This window comes from Gastrolobium bilobum, unplaced genomic scaffold (assembly GCF_033153095.1).
Source record: "Gastrolobium bilobum isolate Gb01-03AN ecotype WA unplaced genomic scaffold, APGP_CSIRO_Gbil_v1 utg5169, whole genome shotgun sequence".
NCBI lineage: Eukaryota > Viridiplantae > Streptophyta > Magnoliopsida > Fabales > Fabaceae > Gastrolobium > Gastrolobium bilobum.
Window position 1 is genome coordinate 27,250 of NW_026899601.1, and position 23,272 is coordinate 50,521.

General features: G+C 33.0%; 2 protein-coding genes and 1 pseudogene across 2 annotated transcripts; 2 read left to right on the top strand and 1 right to left on the bottom strand.

The window, feature by feature from the left end:
* The first annotated feature begins 9,858 nt into the window (after positions 1 to 9,858).
* On the top strand, positions 9,859 to 13,289 carry LOC133291842 (SNF1-related protein kinase regulatory subunit beta-3). Its single transcript, XM_061490171.1, has 3 exons — positions 9,859 to 10,056; positions 12,730 to 12,804; positions 12,886 to 13,289. The coding sequence occupies exons 2-3, from the start codon at positions 12,778 to 12,780 to the stop codon at positions 13,186 to 13,188; spliced, it is 330 nt and encodes a 109-aa protein (XP_061346155.1). The 5' UTR covers positions 9,859 to 10,056; positions 12,730 to 12,777; the 3' UTR covers positions 13,189 to 13,289.
* A 1,526-nt stretch (positions 13,290 to 14,815) lies between these two features.
* On the top strand, positions 14,816 to 17,060 carry LOC133291843 (high-affinity nitrate transporter 2.1-like; annotated as a pseudogene).
* Positions 17,061 to 17,923: 863 nt separating this feature from the next.
* Positions 17,924 to 20,393, bottom strand: LOC133291845 (uncharacterized). Its single transcript, XM_061490173.1, has 4 exons — positions 20,248 to 20,393; positions 18,849 to 18,997; positions 18,501 to 18,649; positions 17,924 to 18,423 (listed from the first exon to the last, which is right to left on the bottom strand). Exons 1-4 carry the CDS (start codon positions 20,294 to 20,296, stop codon positions 18,336 to 18,338), a joined length of 435 nt encoding a protein of 144 aa, XP_061346157.1. The 5' UTR covers positions 20,297 to 20,393; the 3' UTR covers positions 17,924 to 18,335.
* Between the last annotated feature and the right edge of the window lie 2,879 nt (positions 20,394 to 23,272).

The following is a 23,272-nucleotide window of genomic DNA, read 5'->3' on the forward strand; positions in this document are numbered from 1 at the left end:
ATTGTATATATGTGTTAGTCCTAAAGTCTTTTGGAGTTAAAAGATTTTATTATTACGAGTTACCTTATCTAATTCGGGTATACTAAGTGAACATAGTATTAATACATTATTAGTTCTTATAAAATAAATTTTCTGTTCATTGGTAAATTAATGATGTATTGATATATACTTTATTTTGCTTACTACATTTGTGTTGGGATGAACGAAGGTCGAATCTCTTGGGTTTAATTTCCTTTTCAAAATATTGATACTATGAAGATGAATGTTCAAGTACTTACAAGAAAGAGAGTAGCAGGGAGTTTTTCAGTCCTACTTTGATGCCAAAGTCAGTTCAGAAAATGAGGAAAAATGCTTGTAAGAGGAGAGAGTGAGAGCAAGAGAGAGAATAAACGTTGAAGGCCTAATATTTATAAGCATTGAAAAAGTGATTGGAAGTAGTAGTAATCTCTAGCTGCAAGAGGAAGAAAATGGATGAGATCTTCTCAACAATGGGCCTTAAGGACCATCAAACACTGGGCTGCTGGCCCATTATAGCATCCAAGTTAGGTACAGTAGGTTAATACAAGAATTTTCTAGGTATTAAAATTTAAAACCATCTTTTATGAGAAAATAAAACTTTTTTTTTTTTTTTGTCTCTCACGGTTTGTTCTTACACCATTTAGGGGTGAGTGGGTGACATAACCCTAGTCATTATATAAAATATTAACAATTGAGAGTATTTAAAGTTTTTTCATGCACTACACATAAGGACTCTCTATCTCTCTCCATAATAAATTAGGGGTGTTTAATATATCCAGTTTGTGTCAATATGGAAAAATCCAAACGAACCAAACCAATCGGTTTCTTCATATTAGGAATCGATTAATTTGGTATCAATTGTTTTATTCGGTTTTTAACAAACAGATCAAACATGGCAAACTAATCTAAACAACGATCATTGTGAACCACAGAATGATGATATCCCACACCATATCTTTTCAAGTTTTCAATTACAATTAAGGGTGTATATGGGTTAGACCGGCCTACGGCCTAGCCTATATTAGGTTAGATTTGATCTATTACAAATAGCAAAATAGAACAGGCTTATATTTTTTAAAAAATTATTTAGAAAATAGGCCATAACCTTTTTTTGTATATGTCGGGCCTATAAGTCTACAGACTGATCTATATCATAAAATAAATAAATTTATTATTTTAATAATTTTGAATAATAAATAACATTATTTTAATTATTCTTTTAATTGTTGAATGTTTAATAGGCTTAAACAGACTAACAGGCCTAGGCCAAGCTAGCATTTATTTTTTAAATATAGGTCAGACCAGACTTGTAATTTGAGACCTATACAGACTAACAGGTCAAGTCAGACCCGATGTTTTTTATATAGGCCTGACCTATTTAAGCTAAAATCTAGCTTAACCTATTTACACCCCTAATCACAATCCAACAACTAGACATGGTGAACTAGTTTTAAAATTCTACTTACGATCAAAAGTGACTGATTTGTGTAGGAGATGTGTAATTTGGTAGGATAAAAGAGTTTGTGTAGTTTTTTTTTTTTTTGAAGACTGAGTTTGTGTAATTAAGATTGCTGGAAGTAGTTGTTCAATGAAGTAGAGTTAATTGTTGCGTTGTGTGTTCATTACATTATACTTTCCTTGTGGAGTAGTTGTAGGATTTAGTTTTATAAATACTTAAATAGACAACAAACCTTGTAAGTGATTTATTCGGTGAGTAATTGAAAATTCGGTTTTCTTGTTCTTTCTTTTAGTTCAGTTTTGGAGTTTCATCACTCCTAATAGTTGACATTTTCATTTTGCGCACCATCTACGTTAGAAGTGTATGAAGAGCTGGATGAACTTGCTTTGTAAGAGTTCACTAAAAATCTTGCTTCTTTTCATTTGGCAATGCATCAACGTTTTGATGTAATCGAGAAGTGGTTATTCTTGATCTTACAATAGATGTAGCAAACAATTTGTTAGAGAAATATAATCTAAAATTACTAATATGACCTTTACGTAATAGCTTAACTTTTGAATTGAATTAATTTTTTTACATAGTATTTTGTGTAGGGGACGTATTAGAGAAATATAATATAAAACTATTAATGTAACATTTATGCAATAGCTTTTGTTATAGATACTATTCTCAAGAATAGAGTCATTCACCCACCTTCGCTAGATCAATTTTTTACCTTGAAAGTGTATGCTATGTCACAACAATGCCACAAAAGCAAGGCATTGAAAATTCTGTTTTCTTGTTCTTTCTTTTAGTTCAGTTTTGGAGTTTCATCACTCCTAATAATTGATGTATTCATTTTGCGCACCATCTACATTAGAAGTGTATGAAGAGCTGGATGAACTTGCTTTGTAGGAGTTCGCTAACAATCTTGCTTCTTTTCATTTGGCAATGCATCAACTTTTGATGTAATCGAGAAGTGGTTATTATTGATCTTATAGTAGATGTAGCAAGCAATTTGTCAGAGAAATATAATCTTAAATTACTAATATGACATTTACATAATAGCTTAAGCTTTTGAATTGAATTAATTTTTTACATGATATTTCGTGTAGGGGATGTATTAGAGAAATATAATATAAAACTATTAATATAACATTCACGAAATAGCTTTTGATCATATTTTTGTTATGGATACTATTATCAAGAATCGAGTCATTCACCCACCTTCGTTAGATCAATTTTTTACCTTGAAAGTGTATGCTATGCCACAACAATGCCACAAAAGCAAGGCATTGAGTTTTCAATTCCAAGAACAAGATTCATCTTCATCTCAATCAACTAGTTAGTCAAAATGAGCTGTTGCATATGGATAAAGTATGTCCAACACATTCTTAGCCTTCTTAGCTTTAAAGGGGATAGACCACAGATTGAATTTGGAAGTTCAAGGATCCCATTGGAGAGGACATATGTGTTCTCGAGGACAAAAAGGACCAACTTTCATTTTTTAAATCTTTAGTGGTGCATGACACGACCTTCGTGACTAAAACTCCGGAGTCATCTTCTTCTATTCTTGACTCTAGTGTTAATAATAATAGTTCCAAGTTATTGTATGTGTCTTTTTAATCAATGGCTTTCCAATCAAGTTGGTTACATTTTAAAAACAAGATCAGTTCAAGTCGTTGTGAATGTAAAAAATCTCTTTTGTGAGAGGTAGTCCCACCATGATGTAGATGTTTCAGGCTTGAACATAAATGTCTCCCGTGGAGGATAATTGTGATTTATCAAAAAAATTAAATAATTACTTCTACAAAAAAAAAATTAAATAATTATTGTCTCTAGTTTTTATGAAGAAATAATTTTACAAATGAAAAAAATCAAGGTAAATGTCTCTGTGTTCCATCACTCTGGTCTTGTGTTGGCTTTGTGTATAGGTACACTTGATCTTACTCTCTATATTTACTATCTTTAGCTCTCCCACACCATGAATCCTAAAAATGAAAGCTCTCCTACATCTCCATGGTGTCAATCTAATGCATTTGTTCATCCTAACATAGAGTAGAAAACATGATTGTTAAACCCTAAAGTTAAAAGGCATAACAAATGAATAAAAAGTTTAGCATATAAGTTGTGACAACATAATTAGCTAATTGATTCATGTGAACTCGATATCATTATTTAAATTAGAATAGTTCTTTGTCAATTAATTTACATGCTTGGTGATATATATTTTTATATTTTATTATTTTTTAATCTCTACCATGCTAATTAATTCTATATTTATTGAGCGTCAACAACTATTTGTCCTTAATATAAAACTTTTTTTTCAAAATTTATAATCTCCACTTTTTTTCCCATTTTCTTTGAAACAGAGTAGCTACTTTAACAATTTAAAAAGAAACTTTGAAATAATTAACTTGATTATTAAAGTTTTTTTTTTATAGCTTTTTTTTTTAATTTTCATTTTTGGATAACAATTGAAGTGTATTCATTTTCGGTAAATTAAAACAAAAACATATTTTATTGTAAAAATGCAAATTAATAAAATGCCTTAAAATATTATATTTTTATATATTTGTAAATTTTTTTAAATTTAATTTTATAAGCTCGTGTGAAATTTACAGGTGGTACTTACTACAATCATGTAATTAGAATGTACGATAACTCTTTCTTTTCCTATTTCTGTTTTCTTTCCACATGGGTCCCTTCGAAAGTAGGCCATCTCTTTGAATACAAAATAAATATTTAAGAAAAAAATATTTCTCATTTTAAAATATATAATTTTATGTTATTTTAACTGAAATGAACATATTTTGATATATATTTGTTGATTTTTTACCCTTTTTCCCTCTACAATATTATCTCTTTCTCTCTTTTTTTGGGTTGAAATAAGGGCATACCCCAAAACAAAGAAGCAAACAAACTACAAATGAGAAACTCTAGTCCTATGAACAGAAATAAAAAAAAAAAAATACAACCACTTAATATCAGGAGGAGGTGATTGGAAAGTCAAATAGTCCTCTTGTTCCATCCTTTCCAGCGAAAAATTAGCCAGCCAATACGCGCAAGAATTACTTTCTCTATATGTATGCACAAGTTGGACTATCCAGTTATTTGATAGTCATTCCTGTATCTGAGTCACAAGTCGAGACTCACAGGATGCATCACCAGATTTTGTGAGCAGAGTAATAGCAGTAGATGAATCACTTTCTAGTATAACTTTCCTCCAACCACCATTCCAAGCAAATTCCAGCCCTTTAAATATTCCCCATAATTCAGCAGTTAAAGCATTACAAAAACCCACCCTGTAAGAAAAAGCATTTAACCATCTCCCATCTGACCCACGAATCAGCCCCCCACAAGCAGCCCTACCAAGATTACCCTTTGAAGCACCATATGTATATAGCTTAATCCAATCAGCATCTAGAACCTCACTATATCCCCTATCCATTCTATCTCCATTCATATCAGAGACAACAACCCAAATTTCCAGCACTTTGAGCCTAATTACATCAAGATTATATCTACCTTTAGCCATACCTGAACCATGAACTATTTCATTCCTCCACCACCAAGTCATCCAACAAGTAACACCAAAAGTAGTCTCCCAATGAACGGCAAACAACCTTAGTGATTTATGATTTAAATTAAACAATATCCAGTCATGCAATTATAAATCAAAAAATGACGGTGACAAGATAAGAGAAAGCATTTGGCACCACAAATTTTTAATGTTCAAGCAGTCCTTTAACATATGCAAAATAGTTTCCTCACATGGTTGCAAACTGAACATGTTGGATCTCCAATTTATAGCCTATGCATTCTAGCTTTAGTTGGCAACCTGTCATGACCCACTTTCCAAAGAAAAATTCTTGTTCTTTGAGGGCTTTTTCACCTCCAAATAGCTTTCCATAACTCAGGTACCCCACTTTGTTGACTTTGAGAATAAAAAAAACCTCATACAAATATTAGATAGTTAATCTCGGATGACCAGGAATATGCCAGAATAGTCTATCCTCATCATCATTTCTACCAGGAGCTAGAATACTCCTAATGCAGTCAATAACATCTGAAGACAATCACCTCACAATCTCACCTACCTTCCAATTACCAGAAATATCCACATATTGATTAACTGACTTATTTACCTCCTCCCCAGGGATTGGTTGAATAGCCTGGTCCAAAAGCCTACCAGAATAAATCCATCTATCCTTCCAAAAAAGAATTGAGGATCCATCTTCAACTTCCCATAAAAGCAACTCTCCAAGTTTTCTCCAAGATTTACAGATATAAATCCAAGTTCTGGAATTCCTATTTTGGGATTTAAAAATATCTATCCCCTCTCTACCAACTGCATACTTAGCACGAAGAATCTGAACCCAAAGGGCTTGGAGATTTGAGTATACAGCCTAGGCTAGCTTAGCCATAAAGGCATCACTCATGGCACTAAGATTCTTCAAACCAAGCCCATCTTTCCCATTTGGTTTTGTGATTGTTTCCCATCCTATTAAATGCATTTGTCTTCTATCTTCAGTATCACCCCAAATAAACCTCCTTTGAATTTTTTTCAATCTCCAACCACACATTATTACGAAGTCTGCCAGATTGCATGTGAAAATAAGGAACAATAGCTAAGACTGATTACGCAAGAGTGATTCTACCCGCTTGAGATAAACACTTAGCTTAGCCATTCAATTTTTCTCTCACCCTATCAATTGTCGCCATATAGGACTCCTTTGAGACACGACCATGTTGCATCCAAGCTCCAAGATAATGGCCTATATTCCTTACCCTCTTACATCCACAAAATTCAGTAATATTTGCAGCCACATCTTCCGGAGTATTCTTTGAAAAGAAAATACTGGTCTTCTCTACGTTAACTTTTTCACCTGATATTTCACCAAATAGATCAATACATTTGAGTATAATATGAATCTAATCCATATTGGCCTCCGTAAAAAGCATAAAGTCATCAACAAACATTAAGTGTGAAATTTTTGGCCCCTCCCTGCCAACATGAATGGGCTTCCATAACTCCCCCCTCACTGCTGTGTCAATTATATGAGGCAATTTTTCCATTTCCATAACGAAAAGATATAGAGATAATGGATCCCCTTGTCTGATCCATCGTGTAGGTTGAAACTCCTCAGTTATACTACCATTCCATAAGATATTAATTCTTGTGGAGGAAATTGCTTGCAAAATAATATCAACTGATTTTTTAGGGAGCTTCATTTCATGCATAATATTTTTCATAAAATCCCAGTTTAACTTGTCATATGCCTTCTCAAGGTCCACCTTTATAGTCATGAAGACTTTATTTCCTCTCATGCGATGCATAGTATGAATGAGCTCTTGCACCACTATGATATTATCTTGTATATGCCTTTATGGAACAAAGCTAGCCTGCATAGGGGATATTGCCTTCATTATGACTGATTTCAGTCTCACAACCACTATTTTACTCAATATCTTGTAGATATCCAGGCATAAAAAAATGGGCCTGAAATAAGTAATATGAGATGGAGACTGGCTTTTTGGGATAAGGACTAGAAGTGTTGAATTTATGGTTGAAATAAGGTCAGGATAGCTCCAGACAACATCAACTAGATTAAGAATCTGATTCTTTATAGCATCCCAATTTTCTTTGAAAAAATATCGCAGGAAAACCATCTATACCCAAAGATTTTAAAGCACCCAAATCAAACGCAGCATGCTGGATCTCCTCAACCGAAAGAGTTTTATCCAATTGCAATCTATCCTCCCGAGTCATCTGGGGCCATAAATTTTCTGAATCCAGCCATTTTCTAACTGCAATCTCTTCCTTAAAGTGATTTTTATAAAATCCGCAAGCTATATTTTCTAGTTCCTCTGGATTTATAACCATCTATTAGCATCATCTTTCAGCCTAGATATTTTATTTCTATTTCTGCTAATGATTGTGCAGAGGTGGTAAAATTTTGTGTTACGATCCCCATTTCTAATCCACTGCTGTCTAAATTTTTGGAACCAAAGTCTCTCCTCATCTTCTAAATTTTTCCCAATCTCTATATGACAATTTTCCTCCAATCTTTTTAAACCTTCTGATTCACAATTAATTCTCTGATTATGGATGCGATCCAACTTTTTAAGTAACCTTTCCTTCTTTATATGGATGTTTCCAAAAACCTTCTTATTCCAATCCTTCACTACAGGAACAAAACGCTACAACATATAAGGGACATCAAAATTATTATTCCACTCAGTCCTCAAAAGTTGCTGAAAATCATGGTGATCTTGCTACGCAGCTACACAACGAAAAGATCTCTTATGAGAATTAACATTTTTTTCAAGCAACTCCAGCAGTACTGGATTATGATCTGAATAAATTATAGGCAAATTTTTTACTTTGGCCCCATCATATTCCATTCTCCAAACCAAATTGGCAACAACTCTATCCAACCTTTTATATACTCTATTTAGATGACCTCATTTCAAACCTTGCCATGTATATTGAGATCGAGAACAATAATGATAAATAAGAAAATAATTAATTAAATAATATAGTGAAGGACATAAAGTTATATCCTTCAAAATAATAAATATTTTTTTCTTTATTTAATTTTTGTATAATTTATTGATTATGCATTCTTATTTTTTATACTAATTATTAGTATAAGATGTATAATTTTTTTGTTATTATTGTAAAAGATAATAAAATAATGAGTAAATACATTTTTCGGTCCATAGAAAATTTTAGGATGTCCGCTTTAGTCCCTAGCAAATAAAAAGGCTATTCGTGGTCCCAAAGAAATTCAAAGTGGACCAATTTTAGTCTTTTTGAGGGACTAATGTGGGTTCTTTTTGAATTTATGAGAGACCAAGATTTCAACTAAATGGGTCCATTTTGAATTTCTTAGGGACCACGAATAGTCTTTTTATTTGCTAGGGACTAAAGCAGACATCGTGAAATTTGTTGAGGACCAAAAATGGTATTTACTCTAAAATAAAATAGAGATTTTAGTGAATATAGACTATTTTTGAGGAAAAGTTATCAAAACATAGTTAAATTGAATAAAAAATCCTTTCCTAAAACAAAAAATTAAAAATATTAATTAAAAATATTTTCCATATTATAAAAAATTTATTAATATGTTAAAATAATAGCTTTTTTACATATAAATTATATGTATAAAGTTAAAAGGTACATCTAAATATTATTAGAAATAAATCAAATCAAATCAAGTTATATAATATTAAATTTATATATTTAATATTTTTAAATAGATATATTAAAATATATTTTGCTATAAAATATGGAAATTGTTTATTTCATTTAACTGAGATAAACTTATTTTCTTACACTCATATATATAGGAGAGAGAATAGAGGAGAGGAAAAAAGTATAAATGAGTCACATCAGTCAATATGTAAGTGTAAGAAAATAAGTTTATTTCATGTTAAATGAGAAAATAATTCTTCATAAAATTTTCTTAAAACAAAATAAACTACTTCAATCGTATAATAAATAGTTTTAGGTATTATCGTTTATCGTGCACTATGAGTCTGAGTTAAGTTATCTGCTATAATTCCAAAAGAATTTCGTTTTGTGGTTTGAAAGAAAAATTAAAATATTTTAGTAAAATCCATGACATAGGAGGAGAAAAATAAAAATTTTAAAGTACCTTGTTTGGTTTTACTAAATTTCAAGGGAGAGTTTTATACTTATAATTTATTTTCCCTTGCAATCTTTTACAATCAATTTTTTTATCATTAGGTCAAAATAAAATCAACTTTATAAAATAATATTAAGTTAAAGTTGTTGATTTAATTTTGATCCAATAAAAAAAATGATTGTAAAAGGTTGTAAAGAAAAATACGTTGTAAATATAACTTCTTTAATTTCAAGATAAGAGATAACACTATCTCCTATTACAACATAAATAATTTTTTTCATATTTATATATTAAATAAAAAACTTATAATTATAATATATATATATATATATATATTTTTTTTTCATTTGATCATTTGAATAATGATAAGTTGATAACTATTATTCGGAATGATTTAATTATTAATATCATGGTGAGCAGTTTAAGTGCTAACTTTTTATTCGTTAATTTTAAATTGTTAAAATTTCATTACAATGTAATTTAATTAATAGTATTATCTATATTGAGCAATTATTTTTTGAATTTTTTTTTTGACTTTCTAAAGAATATAAAATTAAATTATGTTATTTTAAGTAAGAAAAAAATATAAATTAATATTTTTTATTTAAAATTTAAATTAAAAATATATCTACTTTCTTTTCTATAATTTTCATTATTTTATATTTCTATCACTTAAAATGTGACAACTATATCTCTTTTAAAATACAAACATCAATCCCATTATTTAATGCTATTTAATTTGTATAGGCAAATTCCTCGTGTCTATACCGCTGACCACATTGCTTTCTTTAGGAATCGTCTTCTTCTTCCTTCCTCGCGTTAGGGTTTGCAGAGTTCCAGTTTTGCCTTTGTTCCTTCGCGCCTTGCATATGAGCTCCTATTCATGCGGTTTTTCGATTCCGTTTCTGTAACTCGCGAAATCCCACAACCGTATCGTGCGACGCGGTATGATATACGTATTTTTTTTATTTATATTTCAGCCTTCAACGTGCTATGCGCTTGGCATGTGGTTTTTCTTGTTAATATTCTATGAATTTTATATTTTTTTTTTGTTTCCCTTTTGCATCTCTGATGTCGCATTTGGGTTCGTTGCTCAAATTAATGATTGGTAATGTGTACGGTGCGCTCTTTTTTCAATTTTTTGATTGTTTGGGTGAAATAGTTGAATTTTGTTTTGATTCTGAAATATGTTTGCTTAGTTTTATGGAAAATAGAAGGACGCTTATGATTTGCTTCTTGATTTATGACCATGCTTGATTTGTATTTCAACTCTATGTAGTGTGGCTGCAAATGAAGTGACAATTTAGGTGAGAGCTGTTATAGGCAGAAAGAAATGCAGTTATGGTCTTAGTTGAGTAATTTGTTATTGTTTCATAAGGAAGATTGGAATTTTACATGCAGGTGTAAGTAGTGTTTTCACATAAGTTTGGCAAGAAATGTTTTTTTTTTTTTTTTTTTGGGTATCCAAATCGGTTTAATATGGTTCGAGCACACTCAGAACCATATTAAGGCCGACTCTCCCAACACCATATTGGGAGCCAGTAATGTGTTTTTAATTAAGTGGTTTGAGGATTTGGCAAAATCATTAATCCTGTTAATACCTCAAGTGCATTCAGTTGTCTTCATTTACTGAAGTAGAGTGGTTTTTTCACCTCTTGAACATATTGTAGCTCCTTCAGGTCTAAACAACTCAGTCTGTGTTGGCAGTGGTACCCTGTGTGGTTTGAAGTTGTGTAACTGTGTGATTATAGCTTGTAATCACAACATTTTTATCTTACCATGCTGGTACTTATGGAGCAAGCTACTTAATGAGAATTCTAATGATAGTTTCATCCTGCCAAATGCCAAATTAAAGCATACAATTTATGGTTAAACCTTCAGTGTATATCATGGTTAAAGAGTTTAGCTTTTCTCAATGTGCGGTAGCTTGATTGAATTGATATCTCTAGAATTATATGGAAGTTTGGGTTTGGCGTTTAATTAATAGAATTTAGTACTGGCATCAGTTCCTGTTGAAAATAATAAAATATACTCTGGATTACATTAGTAAAATGGTAACTAGGGGATTCAGTTCATTTACAAAGGAGTATGTTGTCTTCAGGTAAACTAGTGAATTCCTGTGTCATAGCTACATTAACTTCCTCTGTACATGCATTTGTTAGGTTGAGAAAAGTGGAATTTGCATCGGGAAATATTTATTTCTTTATATTAAAATAAGTGAGTGCGTGCTGCCTGTAATTTTTCTTAAAACATTAGATCCTGTAACTTTTTGCATTACTAAGATATTGTTCCTTTTTGTTATGAGCTGAAGCTCATTTCCTTTTCTATACTTTGGTATGTATTTTCTCTAAAAGTACTATTTAGACAAGTTATGTAGAAGTGATATTTTGAAAGATTTTTGGATGATAGAAAACTGTGGAGATCAACATCCATGGATCCTGGATCCATCTACTCAACTCCTAAAGTAGTGCCATTAAAAATTTATTTGGTGAAATTATTTTTCCCATGCCTGCATGAATATTGTAAATTTCTTTTTACCTTTTGGATGCGGTTGTTGTCTGGGGATTGGTTGGCCAATGGCCAGGCATTTGATGATTTATGATAGAGTCAATTCTGAATGATATTGCAAAGATGATACTTATGGAACTTTTTTTGGCTGATGGTTACAAGTCCAGAGGTACATAATGCAGAGACAAGTTCATAAGTTTTCCAAATTAGATGCACTTTACAACTAGGTTAGTTCTCACACCTGAAGCTGTAGTGCTGAATATGTTTGACGATTTATGTGAGTTGATTCTGAAGAATATTGCAAAGATGCTGTATATGGAACTTATTTTTTGTTGATGGTTGCAAGTACAGAGGTACATAACTTAGAGACAAGTTCACAAGTTTTCTGAATTAGATGCACTTTATCAATAGGCTAGTTCTCAACCCTGCTGCCTGTAGACTGTAGTGCTGAATATGTTTGGTGTGCCAGTGATCTTTCCTTGTGGCTTGTGCCTCTAAGATCATTGGTGGAGAGTGAGACTAGAGAGCACGGGAGAGAAGTCTGCTGGTTAGATCCCTATAACATAGCATAAGATGTTATTAATTAGGTTGAATGGATCTTGCCTGAGTGGATACAAAAAACACTTTATGTCGGTGGTCAGTCTAGAAGATTTACTCTTGGGATATTATTATGGATTATGAATACTACTTGCATTCAGTTCATTTTGTATTGAGAGTAAAGCAAACAATAGTTCAATTTATTTTTTTGGCGGGGTCTTAGATGTATCCAAAAGCCACTTTGAGCCATGACTAATCCGAGTTGAGCTGGGTGGACCCACTTCTGGGAAAAGCTCTCATGCCTGTTTTTTCCATTCACAAGACTCAAATCTAGATTTTGCTTAAGAGGAACTGAGCTCCTTATTACTCGGACCAATAGGTTTTGGTACCATTGGGGTTGCAATTTTCTGAATTTGACTTTTAATTTATCTGTTATCCATAAAACACTTGATCTTACCCCACATCTTGATGTTGATCTTCCCCCTTTCATGAAGGCATTATGTTAGTAAAATGCATCCATGCTCCCCTGCACACATGCCTTTTGACATTAATGCAAATCTGCTCTTTCTTCAGGTATATTGGAATCTCAACAGGGCTCTAATTGATGAATTAATTCCAAAAATGAGCAATTCACACTCTGAAAATCACGTAAGTGATTTATTCTTTGTAATTACATCATTTACTCCTAGTAGTAGCCTAGTTGGTATGAAAGATACAATCTACCTGCAGGATGAAGTAACTGTCGTGGGATTTGAAGTTCCGAAGTCTCCTGACTCCAGTTACAATAATGTCTACCCTGGAAATGAAGATGAGGCACGGGATCCGCCTATGGTCCCTTCACATTTGCACCACCCTTTGCTCAGTTATCCTGCTAGTAGAGACACTTCAGGAACTCTTCCATTGCCTCAGCATGTGATTCTAAATCATCTTTATATTGAGAATAGAGAGTCACCAAGATCTGTGGTGTCATTGGGATTTACCCATCGCTTCCGTTCTAAATATGTTACTGTCGTTCTCTACAAACCAGTCTAAAGAAGCGGACGTACAAGCATTAATGTGCATATTAATCACTATTGGTTTGTAATGATTTATTGTAGACTCGATAATCCAATTGCAGGAAATGATATTTTTATGAACTTTATATTGTTTCTTGGTAACTTTGCTATGTGTTTATTTGCAAATTCGTTTTTAATGTTGTGGTGCAGGTTACCCAACCAGAAGTTTTGGGTAGTGGTTCAGTGGATAGGATGGTAACATGGGGATTTATAACGATTCACTAACCTATATTTAAAAGTAAAAGTAAAAATAAAATAAAACCGTTAATTTTTATCCTGAAAGTATTATAGAATGATAAAAATCTTCTTTGTGAGTATTACTTAATAATAAATATTATTATTTAGAGATATAAATAAGATGTAACAATTTCAATGTTTTTTGAAATTTAAACTTTAGATGGCCTGAGGGTTGCTCTTAACTCATAGGGTTTTATGAGTCTTTTGGGCCTAACTTGCATGAACTAGGGTCCAATGGGACACCCAGTCTTATTTTGACAGCTCTATTAGAAATAATAATACATTTATGGGTTTTATAAGAGTTATGTTGTAGGAAAAGTGATTGTGTAATGTTATAGAGATTCGTTTTGCGTGCCTTAATTTTTTATTTATTTTTTTGTTTTAAAAAGTGTGGACCCCACAAAATATTGTGAGGGTGGGAAAGTTTGTTGTGTTATGTTAAAGGATAAAACTAAAACCCTACATTTATTGGTTTAAACTTTTGGGTTAAACTAATTGTATTACATGATATTAGAATTTTTGTGATTAAGTAATTACGATCTCGCCCTTTAAGCCCAAAGACTCTTACTTGAGGAAATTGGTGATGGAGTGAAACTTTCAATTCACCTCCGTTTTATCGTGGGTTGGCTGTCAACCCTTCTATAGCAAGAAATCAAGAAAGAGAGTCAAAAAGATAGATTGAGTGAAATGTTTTAGAAAAAAATGAGATTTTTTATCCAAATTATCAAATTAACATTTAAACAATCCACATCCAATTCGCTTTAAACCACCCTTAAAGTGGCAGGTTAGAACATGTAACCCAACCTGCCAAATTAATCGGTTAGGCGAATTTATCCAACGGGTCAAATCAGTTTTACCATCTTTAACAATAATATCCAATGAATCAAAACTTATTATTAATGCTAATAAAACATTTATTTACATTCATTTTTTCTTTTAGATACTGTTTTTTTTTTTCTCCTTTGTACTCTAGTTATTTTTATCTATATTAATGTGAGGTGGTGTGCACTCACAAAATGTGTACCAAATTACATTTCTTAACCTAAGAAGTAAGAAAATATTTTGATGAGACGTTATTGAATACACTTGTAAGACAATATTTATGTCTCTAAATAATCATATGCTAACAATGATTAACACAAAAAATAAAATAAAAAAATACAATGGTTAAAATTAGAGACAAGTCCTGAATAATACTATATAAGAGTATTGTTTTACACTATATATATGTACTAGAAATCTTCTATATGGTTCATATGAATATAGCTTTGTTTAAACTTTGGCAACTGTAGTTGGGAATCCCATTGGCTCTTACATTATCAACGGCTTCCCTAGTATAAATACAACATACTCTTTCACAACTTCATCATTTCTCAAATCAATTGAACTCTTCCTCATTTCCTCATTTTCATAGTTATATGCTTCTGTTTCTGTAGTTTTCCACACTCAACAAAGGTAACTAAACTATAAAGACCAAATGGCTGATATTAAGGGGTCTCCAGGAAGCTCCATACATGGAGTAACAGGGAGGGAGAAAACATACATAGCCTCAGTTGCTTCCCCAATGGTTCCAACTGACACCACAGCAAATTTTGCTTTGCCAGTTGATTCTGAGCACAAAGCCAAGGTTTTCAAGGTGTTCTCTTGAGCCAAACCCAACATGAGAACCTTCCACTTATCTTGGATATCCTTCTTTACTTGCTATGTCTCAACCTTTGCAGCAGCTCCTCTTGTCCCCATCATTTGTGAAAACCTCAACCTCACAAAAAAGAAACATTGGCAATGCCGGGGTTGCTTGTAATGGGAGTAGTTTGTGACCTATTAGTCCCACGTTATGGCTGTGCCATCCTTATTATGCTTTCAGCCCCAACAGTGTTCTGCATGTTATTTGTGAAAGATGCTGCAGCAGGATATATAGCAATGAGGTTCATGATAGGATTCTCCTTGGCCACTCTAGTTTCATGCCAATATTGGATGAGCACCATGTTTAATAGTAAGATTATAGGGCTTGCAAATGGGACAGTAGCTGGGTGGGGTAACATGGGTGGTGCCACTCAGCTCATAATGCCATTGGTCTATGAATTGATCAGAAGAACTGGGGCTACTCCCTTCACTGCATGGAGGATTGCCTTCTTCATCCCAGGTTGGTTGCATGTCATCATGGGGATCCTTGTCTTAAACCCTAGTCCAAAATTTACTATATTGCAACCTCGGTGCTTTACAGAAGAAGGGTGATGTTGTTAGAGACAAGTTCCAATAGGTTTGTCTGGTTCTTCTGTATACGTTTTAGGACTCGTTCAATAGATGGATTACGTCCATTATTAATTATTGATTCCACTTGCATCTAACAGCTCTAATTCATTAGTCACGTGAGCCATCAACCATACATATGAGTGTAATCAATGATTAACGATAGAAGTAAGACTAGTTAAACTTACATCAGTATAAATTAACCCTGCCTAAATCAATACATTAAATCTATTACTTCATCTGCCTGGACCATGGAAAAGTAAAAAACTGGAAAAAGTAGGACGAAATTCTGGGGAGAAAAAAAATCTTTGAAGTAATTAACTGATTAATTAATTTGGTTTCAATTTTGTGTTTAGGTGTTATGGTATGCCATAACAAATTACAGGACATGGATTTTTTCCCTCCTTTATGGGAGTTGAATTAAACAGTGACAATGTCATTGCTGAGTATTTCTACGACAGGTTAGTTCAGCTCCTTGAGCTCAAGCCTCAAGGCCTCAAATTTTGTTGTGCATGAATCTGATCACTTGCAAACTTAATTAATTAATATAAAACAGAATCTCAAGCTGCACACTGCTGGAATCATTTGGAATGGCAAACATTGTAGCTCGCCCCTTGTTTGGCATGAGAAGCAGGCTTTGGACCCTGTGGATTCTCCAAACCTTAGGATGGGTTTTCTGTATTTGGAGGTAATACCAGAGTAAATCCCTTAAATATATGTCCTACAAATTGATTCCTTTAAAATGGTAAATTCCGAATAGCGAAGGAAGGGGGTGAGAGAATCCTTGTATATAGTTTTACTTTTGCATCTTTGCAAAGAAGTTATTTCCCATAGCAAGCTATTCCTTATAACTGAAACGTCATATGTTCGAATTCAGAATGTCGCTTTATAAAAATATAAGGGTAAAGTTGCTTACAAGAATTACACTCGTCTCTACAAATTTGTTGCTTTGTTTACTAATTTTATAATAAGGGAGAGGAATTTAATTATGTTCCTTAGAGACGGATAGCTGAAGGGAGCAGCTGCTCCGCAAAATTCTGGTGCTCAGGTTTTGAATAGTACAATATGCTTCTGTGCTTGAGCTGTTTGCTAGGTACATACGTATGTTGATACAGATTTCACTATATCCATAACAAGTTCCAATTAGAGCATTGCTTCCCAACGAATATGTTGGTATTACAAAGTTGAGGGTTTGATGGAGGCAGAACCAAAGGATAGATCGATATCTCTGAATTGTTACTGTGGTGAGCTTAGGTCTGTATCCTTAGAGATGGTAAAATATCTCGTTTTAATTGTGTTTTCAGAGGCTGTGGAATGGACCAAAGTTCTATGAGGGAGTCTCCGTATGTATCTCAAAGATAGCTAAGAGAGGGGGAATGGTGTAACGGGCACGGTGACTCTATATTTTGGCAGAGTAAAAGCTCATAAATGTGATGGATGCAAAATGCTCCTTCGATGGGAAAATATTTCCTAATAATTAGAGAGAGAACGCCATAACTGTTTTTGCCCGTGTCCTCACTGTTGTGCGTAAGGTAGTGCAACTCCAACATGCAGGAGGTGAGCCATAGAAGGGGTCAAAGATCCTCAAAGGTAAGAGTCTAAAAGTCTCACTTTAGGGATGCAGGAGAGAGACCCTTTAGATTGGCCTCTAAGGGCCAGCTCATAGACTAAGGCCAGTCTAGAACACCTTCTCTATCACCACCTCTTGTATATGCCTCTTAGTAAAACATCCATAGATGATCTCCAAGGTCCACCAAGCCAAGGGGAAAAAAAGATGTTCTGTTTTTATTTGAGAAAAATGTTTCTTGCACATCTTCTACTTCATACCATTCCTTGGACCTTCTTGTTTGGGAAAAAAAAGATAGAGAGAACATGAGTCAGAATGTATGTTTCTCTTGTTTTATTATTCAAAAGGAAGTAGCGTAAAAATTTTGTAATGAAAATGGTGGGTTTCCTGGGCTTCACCCATGGAAATGCTAATACTACGCTTAAACTTCAAGAGATGGACGGTTGCGTGACATCTTGTTTCTCAAGTGTTTCTAAAAACACTATATGTCCTATTCTGTGCTTTACTTCAATACAAATATTTGTGGACCATGTTCATTATTTGACAAGGGATAAATCTTAGGCACGTCAAGAAAAATAAATACATGAATGTAAGGTGAAACACAACTTGAATAATGAATAACCAATTTTTATATAAGGAAAAGATACTTGCAAAAACTGTGGGGAATGTACACAATCTGAATGATTAAGAAAAGTTACATGGGATCAGGGTGTTATCCAACAACTTGCATGGGAATATATGAAGAGTGTGTAAGTTTATGCAAATATCATTACTCTTCTTCATAAATAGTGACAGTAGATTAAAATTCTATTCTCTCAACACCCAACATGGTGCATTTCAACTCAAAGCCTATATAGTTCTGCATATGCAACAAAAGCATACTATACACTGCCATTGAAATATATATACATAAAATTTTGCTTCATGGAGAATAGATAAAGTAAAACAAGTGAATGCTAATCACTCACCAGCTCTAGTTCATTATGTTATCTCATTCTGAATTGTGATTTCAAGAAGACCATATGTAATGCGGAGGCTCTGTGGCTTTTGAACTGGGAAAAAGAGCTAACCTAGTAGCTTAGCTTCCCACTGCCACTACAGGAAGAACAGGATCGAGCAGAAGAGCACTTTGTACAATAGCTCCACTTCTTTGGAAGCCTGGTGTAAGTAATCAAGTTGAATGGCTAAACTCAAAAATTGAAGATTAGAGAAAAAGAGAGATAAGAAAATAGTACCCAGCTGTGAATCGAGTAGCCATATTCTTAGATTGCAGTCTTGCCCTCTCAGCACTTTCCTCAGAAAGTTTCCTAAGCACGAATCCTTCACCATTGCATTCTGAACATATACCAGAACCTCCACAATCTTCGCATACTTTATATTGAATCTTTAATTTAAAATAAAAGTAATTAATTTAAACAAACAGTTTCACATGAAAAAAACAATTTGGCAGATAATGTAATCACATTTAAGATAAGAATTCAAGTCTTCCTTATTAGTAGCAGGCAATACTGGCACATAATGTAATCACATGTAAGTACAATTAATTATCTTATTTACACTAACAATATAGATGGGTTACTGACCTGTGATGACTCAGAAGCTTTGGATCTCCTAACAAGAAGAGTGGCCGCTGCACCAACAAGAGTTGCAGCAACTGCCACTGAAGCTGCAGTTTCAGGCAGTGCATATGAGACAGTGGACAATCTCCTTCCTTGCAATTGTGACTTCACATCTATTAGAGAATAATATAAACCATTAAAAAGGTCCTCACCTGACACTTTAAGGTTGTGGGTTGAAGTGGTTCTTTACAACATCTATTCAAGAAATAAAATGAGACTAGCAAATACAGCTTTCCCTTTTCATTTTACAACATGGACAGTCAGGTAGCCGTGAGTTTCATCAGTGGATCCCTTTCTTAGGGACACCTTAAAACAGGAGATGGCAGAGTCATTTTCAAGTGAGTATAGTAAGTAACTGCATTTTATCTTTTAATAATATATTAAGATGAATGATTAATTATTACCAATGAATTAAAAATAGAAAAAGGAATTGAATCAAAATGGAAAGGGATCACAACAGCAAAATTACCCTTGAATAGTTAATAAGATGTTAACATTAATAACGATGTACACAAATGATTTTTCCAATTTAGTGAGTACTTAGTACCTAAAATTCATTCTATGTTTAGTATTTTAAAAAGAAAGTGAACAATCATCTAGTAAGAAAATCAACGCATAACCAACAATTATTGTTTCAAGTGATAAGAAACTTGTTCCCCTCGATCAGAGGTTTCGAGTTCTAACCCTAAGAATGGGGAAAAAATGGTCTTGGGAGAGCCGCTCCCTATAATAGGTTCGACAGTACTTAAACTGGATTAATCAAATAATCAATGAATCGGGAGATATATCCAAAAATAAATAAATAAATAAAGACATAGAATATCCATCAATCATCTGGAAGTTTACTTGACATTTGAAAACTTTCAAATCAAATTAATTCGACCAAAACTAGATAAGATGAGTTTCCACTTTTGGGTTTCCCCCTGCACCATCAAATCTAATTAACTTAAAAAAGAATCACAGAACAATATCATGAAATCACACAAGATTCATTGAAGAACACAGTTCCAACCAGAATTAATTCTCGTGTCTTAATTTTGGATTTCATTTGAGTTAACACTTAAGACTAATCCTATGTGTCTGAAAAATGGTGAAGGTGAACTATATCTACCGGACTATAGCTCCATAAAGATAGCAATGAATTGGCACGGTGGTTCCACCGAACAGAAGAAGCACCCAATAAAAGCCACATTGAATATATATATGTGAATATAAACTACTAGCTTTATAAAGTTTGAGTTACCATATAATTATAAATCATCAAGTACAACAAGGATTGATGAGTAACAAATATAGAATTCACATGACAGAAGCTGTTTGGTTGCTATTTATTTAGGAAAACAACATGAAGGAAATATCTTACTGTGAGAGAAGCAAGGAAGTGATATAGGGTGGTGAAGAACAAGATCCATTCAGATAATTATCCTGTTCTATCCACCAACTATTACTCTCTCTGCTTCCTTATCCCCTTCCTTCTTTGCCTTTCCAAAAATTTGTTGGTAGCAAAATATAAATAAAGCATTACGGAAAAAAGTAAAAGAAATAAGAGAGATAGAGAATAGTCACCAAACCATTGATATAAATTAATAATTTATTTATTCTTTTAATATGAACTTAAATAAAATAAAGCATATTTTTAAAAAATTTACGTATAACAGATACATTTCAAAAGAAAAAGGATGGAATTATAATTGTTAATTGAATGTTAATTTTTTTATGAACGTTTATAACTCTATATTTTTTTCTTTAAAAGTAAACCTTTCATATCAATAAAGCTAATTTCTTTAAAAAAAAAATTGTAATCTTTTTGGGTACACACCTCACAAGAATTAATATAAATAGAGGTGATAAAGCGAATAATCTACTCTTCATTCAACTCGTCTTAAAAATGACTCAATTCGTCACGTGAGTTGAAAAATTAAACTCATCCTGACCCATTTCTAACTCGCTGTGCTCGGTTAATCTATTAACATATTAGAAAAGTGAAAATTTAAGTGAGGTGAGTTCAAATGGGTTGGTGAGTTAAAAATTTCAACCTCGCTATTCGTGGGGAGTTAAACGGGCTAACCGGACGGGTTGGACCCACTTTGTCACCTCTAAATAAAGAAAATATTTTTTAAGGTTCGGGAGCACTTATAACTCGATGCTCTCTCCCACAAGACCAAATTTTTCTCTCTTTTTATCTTTGTTTTTTTTTTCTCTTCCACTTTTTACCCTCTCCATTTTCAATGGTGGTCCCAAAGCATAAAAAATGCTCTCCTAAATGAAATACATCTTTATTAAAAGAAATTCTGAGAAAGGAAGAGAAAATTAAATTATGAAAACTAAAGATTCTACAAAGTTCATAACAAAAGTCATATTTGTAAGTAACGTTATTCATTAAAGAGAGAGAGAGAAATGGTCACGAAAATATTAATTTATTATTTTTGATTTCTCACAAAAGTTTCTATGTCTGAGACTAATATTATTTTAAACATGTTATAGCATAGTTTGGCCATAAATAATAAGGTTGGCGAAACGGGTCTCACAAGCTGAGCCAGTCCTATTAATTTTCCATTAACGAGTTGAGTTACAAAAATTGATCCCATCAATTCACACAACTTGACTCTCATATAAGATATAATGACTAGGTCATGAACAATGCCTTCTGCTGGGTATTTTGCACTGTGTGTAGCAACTGGTAGATCTTAGAATGAGCAAAATGAGTTTAGAGACCTAATTTGGCAATTTTAATGCCAAATAGGAGTTTAGAACGAAAAACTGTATAGTCCGTGACTTTTCGTGAAAATCTCATGAATAGTGTTTTCTGCCGGGTATTTTATACCGCTGTTTAAGTAACCGGTTTCAGAACTAAATAATTGATGAAATAAGAATAAGAAAGTCCAATATATGCCAAACGAGTCATAATAGACCCAAGAATGATAAGTTTATAAGTTTTAAGTTTTCGTATGCAAACGGTGCACAATTAGTAATTCATAGTGCATTTCGTCAAAAACGGTGCAGAAATCCTACTGTGAATTATTAATAGTGCTCCTTAGGGAATAAAAATTAATGTAAACGAGTTCAGAAAAATAAAAATATGTTCGTAGCTTTAAGTTAGTGCGGGGTCAATTTAAATGAAATTAAGTGAGAGAAAAATGACCGGTAAAATGCCACATGTGCATATAAGTCAAAGTCACTAAAGTATGGCACTATTCACTTCAGATTTTCCTTCTTCTCTCTGTCCTTGGCCGAGCTTCTCCTCCATGGAAGAGCTTAGGTTTTCTTTTCTTTTTTCTTTGATTTCTCACTCCACAATCATCCAAATCCTTAAGTGCATTACACGAAATTTATAGTAAATCATCCAAATAATCCATTCCACCACTTTGTTTGGGCTGAAATTGCTTGTGGGAAGAGTTCCTCCTCCTCTACAACTGTGGCACTATTCATCCAAGTGTAAAAGTGTGGATTTTGAGTGAGCCAAGCTTGTATTTTGTTCTTTGGACCTTGGATAAGTGATTTGAGGTAAGAAATCCTCATTCTAATGGTTTGATTTATATGATTTAAGTTTTGAATAATATGAGCACTTTTGGTGGGAAATATTTGAGTTTGAAATTTGAATTGGTTGATGAATTAGTGTTGTATATGAAGTGTTAAGGTGAGATAAACATGATTATGTGTATAAATTTTGAAAAAAATCCCCTTGGACCACTACACTAGGTTCAGCCACATTGGGAATGTAGGGGTTTAGTGTGCAAAAATTAAATGTAATAATTAGTTTAGGTTTATATGTATGTGTAAGTTGTGAATTAAGTGTTAAATTAAGAATGCAAAAGAAAAATCCCTTGGAAACCTTCCCTTTAGATTTCGACCTATAGGGATGATTAGGGATGGATTATGTTAAACTTTGTTTTCATGATGTGTTGAGGATCCAATGCATGGCATTGGTAGGATTATGAAGTGAAATAGATTAAGAAATGAAGAAAGGCATTTTGGTTCCTTTGTATGGATGCCTCGACCTTGTGAAGGAAAATATGCCTAAGTTGTGTTTAAATTGTTAAAGGGAATGCATAAATAACTTATGAACCTTTGGTGGTATGAAATGAATTGATGAAAATCCCTAGTTTCCCTTGGTATTGGCTTCGGCCATTGTATGACGTTTGGGGCTAGGAATTGTTAAAAATTGTAAAGGATATTTTAGAAGTTTGGATGGGTCATTCTAAGACCCTATGTAAATGTGAAACAAGGTGGTTGCTTGTGTTGCGAGTAATCATCCTTAAATAGTCTAATAAGAGAGCTTAAAGATTACGGTCTTGACTTGTGAATTGGCATAGGATTGGCATAAGTGTGAAGAAATGAAAGTAAACAATAAAGTGTATGTCTTGTAATTACATGACATTGTAGCATTT

Excerpts from the sequence above, each read along its gene's own strand:
- LOC133291842 (XM_061490171.1), top strand. The coding sequence starts at position 12,778 with ATGAGCAATTCACACTCTGAAAATCAC. Across the intron at positions 12,805-12,885 it reads ATTCACACTCTGAAAATCAC|GATGAAGTAACTGTCGTGGG; the intron begins GTAAGTGATTTA and ends ATCTACCTGCAG.
- LOC133291845 (XM_061490173.1), bottom strand. The coding sequence starts at position 20,296 with ATGGATCTTGTTCTTCACCACCCTATATCACTTCCTTGCTTCTCTCAC. Across the intron at positions 18,998-20,247 it reads ACTTCCTTGCTTCTCTCACA|ATGTGAAGTCACAATTGCAA; the intron begins GTAAGATATTTC and ends ATTCTCTAATAG. Across the intron at positions 18,650-18,848 it reads AAGCTTCTGAGTCATCACAG|ATTCAATATAAAGTATGCGA; the intron begins GTCAGTAACCCA and ends TTTAAATTAAAG.